The sequence below is a fragment of the Alosa pseudoharengus genome, unplaced genomic scaffold (genome assembly GCF_046254945.1).
Source record: "Alosa pseudoharengus isolate Yale_2024_CS ecotype anadromous, Long Island Sound unplaced genomic scaffold, YU_APseudo_1.1 YU_APseudo_1.1_scf_20, whole genome shotgun sequence".
NCBI lineage: Eukaryota > Metazoa > Chordata > Actinopteri > Clupeiformes > Clupeidae > Alosa > Alosa pseudoharengus.
This window is the reverse complement of record NW_027468664.1, coordinates 7,147,505-7,157,402: the sequence shown is the minus strand read 5'-3', so window position 1 is coordinate 7,157,402 and position 9,898 is coordinate 7,147,505. Positions and strand designations below refer to the sequence as shown.

At 43.6% G+C, this 9,898-nt stretch overlaps 1 protein-coding gene across 1 annotated transcript; it reads right to left on the bottom strand.

The window, feature by feature from the left end:
- Positions 1-776: 776 nt before the first annotated feature.
- Positions 777-9,637, bottom strand: pwp2h (PWP2 small subunit processome component). The gene is made up of 21 exons (XM_076296389.1): positions 9,515-9,637; positions 9,032-9,144; positions 8,797-8,891; positions 8,585-8,684; positions 8,085-8,228; positions 7,669-7,804; positions 7,075-7,337; positions 6,464-6,607; positions 6,241-6,311; positions 5,985-6,121; positions 5,516-5,664; positions 5,055-5,202; positions 4,633-4,783; positions 4,269-4,449; positions 3,842-3,989; positions 3,622-3,730; positions 3,297-3,362; positions 2,698-2,916; positions 2,435-2,585; positions 2,154-2,228; positions 777-2,019 (listed from the first exon to the last, which is right to left on the bottom strand). Exons 1-21 carry the CDS (start codon positions 9,530-9,532, stop codon positions 1,854-1,856), a joined length of 2,784 nt encoding a protein of 927 aa, XP_076152504.1. The 5' UTR covers positions 9,533-9,637; the 3' UTR covers positions 777-1,853.
- Positions 9,638-9,898: the final 261 nt, after the last annotated feature.

Genomic DNA, 9,898 nt, shown 5'->3' with positions numbered 1-9,898 from the left:
GACACAGCCAGTAGTCTATGGTCCCGAAGTATAGTCAACAATAGAATGATGACACCATGGGAGTTCTGACGTTCTGGGTGCTGCTGTGGAGTGCCCAGAGGAGGACTGCAAGTCCAACCAAGTCACATTCTTCAAAGGTACACGGGGACAAATCAGTCCCACAAAATTATTACATCAAGATGGTGTCCACAGACCTCTTTGGCTGCAACCACTAGAGGGAGCCAGTTACTTGGATAGTTACTTGGAAGAGTGAGCTGAGGCTGTTGGAGAGACAAAAAAACAGGGCACTTGTGTGAAGTCCAGTCTGTCTCACATAGTGGCATTTCCCCTTTCCTCTTACTGTTATACCTGGGCACGGGTTATGTCATGGGCACTTCTACTTTAGATTATACTGCTCTGTTCCTACCTTCTCACCAACACACACATGCCACATTCCAGAAAACTGGGTTGAATGCATGTGGTGGACACAATTGGCCAGCAATCAGCTTTCTAATATCTATGGTGTATACACCTCTGAAGTTCAGCTGCAAAAAAGCCCCTAAACTGAACTGAAGATCCGGATCTCCTTATATGGACAAAGATGGTACTACCCAGATCTCCTTATATGGCAGCTTTGGGGCCTTTCTGTAGGCAAAATTCAGATGTCCATTTTTGGCTGAAGTTAGCCTAGAGTCAGCTGTACTTCCTCATTCTCTCTAGGTCTATTATATGTAATACGTCCATGGTTGCAATATAGTCAGGTTCCCACGGGTCATGAAATTTCTATTCCAGACATGGAAAGTCAGGGAATTTTATCATTTTTGGGGAAAAGTCATGGAATATCAGGGAATTTCGCTGAAGCAGTTTAATTTACTTGCAATAATACATGAATACAAATATTTCCACTCAGGATTGGTGCATATTTGGTTATTATATATACTGTATATTGTACCATTCATTATAGTAAGTCATGGAAATTCAGTTTTTTTTTTGTCAGGGAAACTCAGGGAAAAGTCATGGAATTTTACATTTGACAGAGTGGGAACCCTGAGTGTCACACATTGACTGACACCAGTGTGTACAGCTATTCACTTGTCCCATGACCTTTGAGAACTTTGTAAGTGTACAGACAATTTATTAAAAAGATAGTTTAGAAACAGTACCGTACACGTATACAAGCGGGTGCCATCTTGGGAAAACAGTCACCTGACCGTTCAGCTTGAGTTGCTCCAGTCCAACATCGTGCAACGTGAGCTGAATTGTCATGTGACTGCTTTCCCAAGATGGCGCCAGCCTGTATACATGCTGACTATTTTGGTATTTTTTTTTATTATTTGGCTACGGAATTATCAGTATAATGTGATCTACATTGTACTGCCCAGGTGGTACACAGCATATTTCACAATATGTATAGTATCACAATATATCGCGGTGTATTGTATTGTGTTTGTGATCCATGTATTATGATGCATATCATATTGTGAGGTCCTTGCTAAGGTCCTTGCCGATACACAGCCCTGAAATGCACTACATTCAATCAGAATATAAAAGTTTGGTTACGAATATATTTTCAAAAACATAGAGCAAGTATATCAAAACATGTTTTACAAAGTATGCTGTTGACCCAATTTATCAACTTAGTAGAAAATGGCACAATTTCTAAGACTCCAATTTGAGTCAATTTGATTTGAGTCAAATTGACTAGCCTCCCAGGCACGGTCGGACCTGTTCTGCTCCCTCATAGCTGGTCCACTTCACTTCCAGCTCTGGGTGACTGGTTTTTACTATTCACAAGGTACTGGATACCTTCAGAGTGCCCTACTGCTCTGCCCAACAGTCCTGTAGTTGAATGAGTGAGAGCTCCCTCTAGTGGGCTATGAAAGCAGGTCACTTTCTGTCATGAGTGGCTCATACATCAGGTCATCTTCCTCCTCTGAACCCTCCTCTTCCTCACTCAGCTCATCCGCTGCCGCTCGTTTCAGTCCTCTCTGATTGGACAGGGCCACAGCGTAGCGCAGGGCATAAATGTTCCAGTCACATCTGGGGAAGAGAATGAGACAATGGTTTAATACAGCACACATCCATTTTCAACTTTCACTGTTCTGAAAATATGAGCAGCATTGACCATTATAAGTATTTTGAAAGGTAGATGCATGTGTGTATCATGGACTCACAGCTTGGAGAGATCATCATGGTGTCTCTGGATGCTCTTCTGTAACGACTGGATGGTGGGAAGTATGGCCCCTGACCTGCACCGCACATATCACACACAAATTACACAGCAGCATCATACAATCATACACTGATGTGCACTATATAACAATACAGAGTGTATCTGCCTCTGTATGTCTTGGACTAGGGATGTAACTGTACCAGTGTATCTTCAATGAAGTAGTTGAGAGTCTGGTGTGTGTGTGTGTGTGTGTGTGTGTGTGGTTTACTCATATGCAAGTACCTGTTCTTCAGCTTCTGTCCATGTATTGTGAGTAAACTCTGAGCCCAAGTTAAGTAGAACTGAAGGTGCCGACTATTCTCCAGCGTAGTTCCAACGAATGCCAGCAGCTTCTCCACATACACATCTGGCAACGTGCTGCACACCACAGGAACTGACATACAAACACACATATCCAAACAGGTACACAAGACAGTCACACATTAATTACAACATCTTAATGTAGGAGGGTAGAGCATCAGGGAGCCTTGAGAGAGTGTTCCTACTCTGTTCATGAGGCAGCGCTTCCAGCACCTCCCTGATGAGGGCGCTCTCGTTCAGGCGGAAAGCCAGCAGGATGGCCAACGACCACTCGCACTTCTTCAGCTGCCGTCTCACGCTGGCCGGCGTTACGTCCAGGTCGAGGTCGTACGGGTCAAACACAAGTGATGCATCCAGAGAGTAGATCATCAGACCCTCGGTGGACGTGGCCGCCCAGCTACGCCCTGATTAGTGGAGAGGAAAGTCAGAAAGAGCTCATGAGTCGACCAACAGATCCTCTAAAGCCAAGGGTGCACATCTAAAATGTGTCATTACACAATGCTGATTTAAAAGGGTACCAAAAATACCTATTATATTATATTCTAATTGACCAATGAGTTTACTCTGCCTGGAAATGACATAAGCACAACACAGAAGACAATACATTTTGCTAGATACACACAAAAAAAAGTATTGATCAAGTAAGACATTGTATTAAACAGAAACGGTCATGGGTATGAGTAATTAAGGACTTCTCTGTATATTACATGATACACAAATAACATTCCTCCTTTTGTAGGTTTCTGAGGGTTAAAATGATCTGTCTGCTTGCTGTGGCACTCACCAGTAGGAGAGAAGTGGAGAGAGCTAACCCGGATCTCTGGCTTGAAGTGACGGGAGCTCATATCCCCTATAAAGGCACAGGGGGAGGTTCACAGTTAATGTTGCTGCTGGAAGTCAATGTGACATTAAAATGTATTGTCCAACTGCAAACACAAAAATCACTGCTTGCTAAATTCCTATTTCAGCCCAAATAAAACAACAAATATGGAGATGTGTTGGACATACTGTATCCCTGTGTATCTGAGTGAGCATATATTCTAAACCAGTTCAGAGGATGCTTTTAATATGTAACAGGTATGAGGGGTCACATTCAGACAAGGTCCCACCTCTCCTGACTCCAGGTAGGCTGACCTCAACTCCATCTCCATCACCAGCCCCTTCATCCACCATGGACAGACTGCCAAACTCCGTCATCTTACGTCTGTCCAGGAACTCCTACAAAACACACCCATCAGTATTAGGTGATGAATAACATAGTTTGCCTAATGATGACTTTCCTATTGGTAAAATAAAATCAGAAAGAGAGAGAAAGGTTGAGAGAGGTACCTCCATGGCATCCAAAGACAAGTTGCAGGAGATTTCAAACTTCTTGAGGAGGACCTGCTCTCGTATGTTATAGATGCACACAAATTTGGAGTGGCCACCAGCCAGAATGGACTCGCCATCAGCTGAGTAGCACAAGGACGTAAAAGACCTAGAGACAGAGAGGGAGAGAGAGAGACAGAGAGGGAGGGGGAGAGAGAGAGAGAGAGAGAGACATGAACAACAGCCACACATGCACACAGTGTTGCAATTCTACCAAATAAGGACAAAGCTAATCAGTCACGTGATGAACTGCATTGTGTAAAAAGGAATCTAAATTAGACAGCTTGAGTAGTGAGTGCTACAGTGATTAAGGTGATGACAAAGCAGACACACTTTGATTTGAACGTCACAATGAGACTTGGCAGGTCGTTCCACTAGCTTAACTCACTTGCCCTTGGAGGACTGTTTGGCGGTGATCTTGTCTGCGTCTTTGCGTCCCATCTGTAGGTCATGGCGTCCAGTGATCGACCCCATTTGTGCTGCTGTCTGAGAGTTCCAGAAAGAGATCTCGCCGTCCAGTGTTGCCACGGCGAGCTCCTGGCCATCCGGCCGGTATGCCACGGCCATGCCTGAAGGAAAAGGGGGCATCTGTTTAGACTTTCTCTCATCATCCTCCAAATAAATCTGTCCTGAACAGCAATCAGGTTTTCAAATAAATGTGAATATGAAAACACAACAAGTGTGTGTTACAGTCCAAAAACACACGACTTGTTCCCATTATATGAGGAGTTGAATTGTGATCATTTCCGTACCGTCAGATGTGAGTCGCAACACCTCTTTGGCATGCCAACTGTCCAGCATGTCCCAGAGGCGGACAGTCCGGTCCCAGGAGGCACTGGCCAACACAGCGCGTGACGGGCAGAAACTCAGACAGCTCACTGGACCTTCATGACCACTAAGGACCTATGCACACATACAGCCAAATAATTGTTAACAATATAGCCATGCAACGCACCCATCACTCATTTTATCAAATTGCTTGGGTTTACCGTTTGAACAACACAAGGCCTTGTTCTAAATTTGTAAATGAAAAGTGCAACTGTGTGTGACATATAGAGGGGTGTGCAGAATAGGAGATGAAATACATCTAATTCATCTATTTATGAATTATCAGGCGTTCAATAACATTCAGATTCCGTCTGAATGACAGCAGAGATGTGGAGGAGTCTCTCACCTCCAGCAAGCGACCAGTCTGCATGGACCAGAGGAAGATCTCAAAGGAGTCCTGGGCTCCAGCACAGACCAGCTCCCCGCTGCCATCTACAGCGAGGGAGGAGAACTGCGCTGGTCGGGGAGACGTAAAGGTTCGGAAATTTCTGTACCTATGGAGCAGTAAGAGTACAGCACAGTGTTGAGATATGGGTATAATACATATCTACCGTTAGGTATATACAACAGTGTAACAAACTCAACCAATCTTCCTAACCTAAGCCAATGGCATATAATGAGAAATCAAAGTCATTCTAAGGCACTACAGTCACTGGCCAATTGGTACTACTGTAGAGACTGTACTGCATACTGTGGACACTAGAGGGAGTCAAGAGTTGTGAAATAGTAGCACACTCATGCATGCCTCACGGCCTCAGTGCACACTCGGGAAGGTGAATGGTTGGAGGAAGGTGAGCAGAGCTGTACCTGTGCAAGTCAAACGCGCGAACTGTACCGTCCAGTGAAGCGCTGACCACCACAAAGCCACTGGAGGTGAAGGTGACGTTTGTGACACTGCTGGTGTGCTCAGTGAAGGTCACAAAACACAGACCACTGTTGGTGTTCCACACTTTCACCTGAAATGCACAGATCGAGGGCACTGACAATTACACCACTGGTAAATGTTCAAATGCTCCAAAATTTTGTAAGGGACCTTGCAGAAAAACAAATTCAAATATCTTGTTCCAATTATTCTATGTACTTTATTCTAAAATACACAGCACTACATGTTAAGATAAGGACCATTTCAAAGCACATTCAGCAATCCGCAATGGTGGATAAAAAGCTTCAAAATACATACAGACATAAATCCATGTTTACATGAATCCCTGGAACCAAAAATCCTTAGTTGCCTTTGGTGGCTGAGAATCAAAACTACAGTCCTGTAAAGACTCACCTTCCCATCATCCCCTCCTGTGGCTACGTACTGCCCATCAGGAGAGTACGCCAGAGCTGCCATGTTGTTGAAATGACCCTGCTGTTTGAAGACATAAGATTCACTCTGCCATTCCCACACCAACAGCTGGCCTAGACCTGAAACACACAGAGTCGCACGTCAATGAGGGACCTGAAACACACACAAGTACACAAACATCCCAACTCCCATTGTGACTCAGGCTGCTAGTCGTGAAATGGCAAAGTTATATGGATACCTGAACAGCCAAAACCAATCCAGTCTCCTGTGCAATTCATAGCTATGGCGGCGATCCGCTGATCAGAAATGCTGAGGAGGGAATACACAGCAATGTAATTATGGCTTTGAGGCCACTTTCACACAACACTTTTATTTCTTGTCTTGATGCTTGCCCTTTCGTTGAGGTGGAGAGTGAGCATGCATACACGCACACACACACACACGCACGCACAGGTGCTCACCTGAGGGAGTGTATGAGGTTAAACTCGGGCAGCTCGTGCAGGTGGAAAACTCCCGATGCAAAACCGGTCACTAGGATGTGAGTGTCCTTGTGAAAGGCTGCGGCAGTCAGCTTGTTGAAGTCGCCCTCTTTGTTAAAGAACTGCCTGTGGATGGGTCACACACAGATACCCAAAGCCCAAGGTCATTTTTTTTCAAATAAAACAGCCCATACTGAGAAACAATAACAATATTAACAAGTGATGCAATGAAAAAAAAACACCCTTCCTCCTACTGACAGATTAACACAGATTAAAAATGGAAACACAATGGACAAGAGCTTAGCATTTAATACATTCCTGGTCATCTGTGCCACTTTGTGGATGGATTATCCAGCTGCCATTGTGCTGAGATATTTAGAAGATACTTCTATCCAAGGAACCTTACAAAATAATCTCATGATCTGACAGTAGCAGCAGCTCAATCATTAATCTAATTATCCTACATCTGTTGTGAAACTAATTATATCCACCAATTCCTGTCTTTACTAGCAGGCTGGTAAATATACAGGTATACACAATATTAATCCTTATGTCTAAACATGGTAGTGCTAGCAAAGAGAAAGATTCCTTACTTGCTCCTCTGCCTGTAGCGCACATTCTTGATTCCGTCCTCTTCTTGGGGTGCATCTGCGCTCCCTTTGATCACCTCTCCCCTCATCTCTCCATCTTCTCCTTCCTCCACTACTTCCTCTTCCTCCTCCTGATCCTCCGTTACTCGGGCGTTCTGGCGTTCTTTCTGTTTGCGCTCCTTGTAGCGAAGCCCCTTCTTTAGCTCCTCGGGCTCCGTGTCGCTCTCCCACATACACAGGGTGCCATCCTGGCTCACAGTGTACAGCTGTGCGCACACACACACACACACCCCACACACACACACACACACACACACACACACACACACACACACACACACACACACACACACACACACACACACACACACACACACACACAGGAAGGATACTGTCCAGACACATTCTTTGTTCCAAAACACACATCCATATTCAGCCTATTCTTAAGCAAGATGACACAGTGAACCACACAAATCAGACATAATAGTGTATGTTTAAAATTCCTGATTTGTGAATAGATGTCAATGTATCATAATCAAACAGTGTATTTGACCAGGGTGAAAAAGCGGTACCAGCAAATACTGTAGTATGACTCACATCCAAGCTGTCTTTCTCAAAGAAGCAGCCCACCACCACATCTTTGTGGCCACCTAAAGAGTAGTAGATGAGGTTGGCCCAGCGCTCTGCACCAAACACCCAGGTGGACATGTCCTTACTGCCCACGGCAAAACACCTTCACAGTGGAGAACAGAGTCGACAACGCAGCAATGGGGAACAGGGTGCAACATATTAATAGTCAGAAAAGTGTATATGGACTATAAAATTAGTGAACAAAAACTAAAGACAGAGAGTGTGTTGTTGGATAATTCTTCTTCTCACCTTTAAAATCCCCAAGTTATACATCTTTCTGAATAGTCAAAGCTTTGTATAATACTTCTTGCATAATCTTACAAGAAATGTTCACATTACTTAAGCACTTCTAAGACCTTGAAATATACAGGGCAGCAACGTACTTGGAGTCCGTTGTCCAGTCAATGCAAGTGGTCTCATCGTAGGGGCCATAGTAGCTCTTGTCCAGCTGAAAGGCATTGAACTCACGCTTCTTCCCTGGGGCATAGTACATCAGTGCTACGTTCTCTTTAGTGATCACAAACTTCCTAAAACAACACAAAAAGACAATTCTTCATACACACAGCTTGGGCATGCTGCAATACAGCTGATCAACTAATAATCATACATGTTCATAGAGGATGGACAAGTCCAAAACATTAATAATGAATAATGCCTAAGTTTAAGGCAGTGGCATTTCTGGCTTTTTTTCACACAGCAATAGGTGTATGTACGCCCAGATTATGGCCAAACAATGTCACTCATATCCATACGGGTGCATAGGTGGAAACATTAGTGTGTGTGTGTGTGTGTGTGTGTGTGTGCGTGTGTGCGAGTGCGAGAGAGAGAGAGAGAGTGTAAGTGAGTAAGTGGATCACAGAAGAGTGTAAACTAATAAACTGACCTGCCATCTGGAGAGAAGCTCACACTGTTGACCGGTTTGTGGAAATGGTAATGATGCAGCACAGCACGTGTGACCAGGCTCACCAATATCGCAGCTCCATCTACAAAATTCATCAACCCCATATGTTTACTGATGCACCTTCAGTTAATCATTTGGGTTACATTAGTAACATGCAATAAGGGAAAATAGCATATGTAACAATGTCATCTTACCCTCATCAACCAGAATGGCAAGGCTTCCATCTGGAGTAAGACCAACACATGTGATGTTCTTTGTGGTAGACACTGGCAGTGTCTCTGACTTGTTGCTACAATAAGAGAGACATTGGTGAGATACATTGTGACATTTCGTTAATAGAGTTTATGTTTCCATGTGATTAATTGCTAGCCCCATTTAAAAACACTTCACTTCCCTCTATACATCAGGAATAGACAAATTGACACTCACTTCTTCAAATCAAAAACGGATAATCGGTTTCCGACAGGACTGATCACGGAGTTTCCATCCTTGGAGAAATTCAGGTTCCCATGACGATACACCGCTCCCAGTAGATTTGAGAACTGAAAATGTTACAGACAAATATCCAGAGTCTAAGTACCAGAATGGTACCAGTCTAATGTCAAGATCTGACCTGACAAAATAAGTGGTCTCCAAAGACTGCTACACAAGACTGCTACACAATGTTCTCACTACAGTCACTGAGGTCCGTCAATGATGCTTCAAATAACAACACATCAATGAATTTTTTGCAGTGCATTGGCAAATGACTTTAGCTATGTTAAAAAGTATGGAAATACCGACATGTACAACGGGGAAATGATGAGCATAACAACAGCTAACGTTAACATTAATTTACAGAGCTAACGTACTTCCAACAGCAAAGTTAACGTTAATTTGCTAGTTTGTCACAAACAGCAGCTAGAAACATACCCTGTATGCAAACTTCATTTTCCACTCGCTTCAAAAAGTCATACAACTTATATCAAAATATGATTCATCCAAAAGTCTATAACAGTTTACTCGTTTCACGTGTGTAAAAGCCGCATTGCAACTACAAATGTGCGACTACAATAACTTCCGGGTCGCAAAAGTATTCACAGAATATCAAAATAAAAGCCCAAATCACTGCACGCAGTATCGTCCTAAAATAGGTGTGGTCGAACATGTTCTGATGAAGGAGTGGCAATTATAGACCAGTACTAGCTGTAGCCTATCTTTTCGTCACTTTTTCATTGTTGTGTCAAAATTAACAACTGGTGCAATGTAAAGTAGCCCACCATCAGATTAGGCTGCTGTCATGTTTAATGGCTCCCA

Excerpts from the sequence above, each read along its gene's own strand:
- pwp2h (XM_076296389.1), bottom strand. Across the intron at positions 4,450-4,632 it reads GTTGCGACTCACATCTGACG|GCATGGCCGTGGCATACCGG; the intron begins GTACGGAAATGA and ends CTTTTCCTTCAG. Across the intron at positions 3,731-3,841 it reads TGTCTTTGGATGCCATGGAG|GAGTTCCTGGACAGACGTAA; the intron begins GTACCTCTCTCA and ends TGTGTTTTGTAG.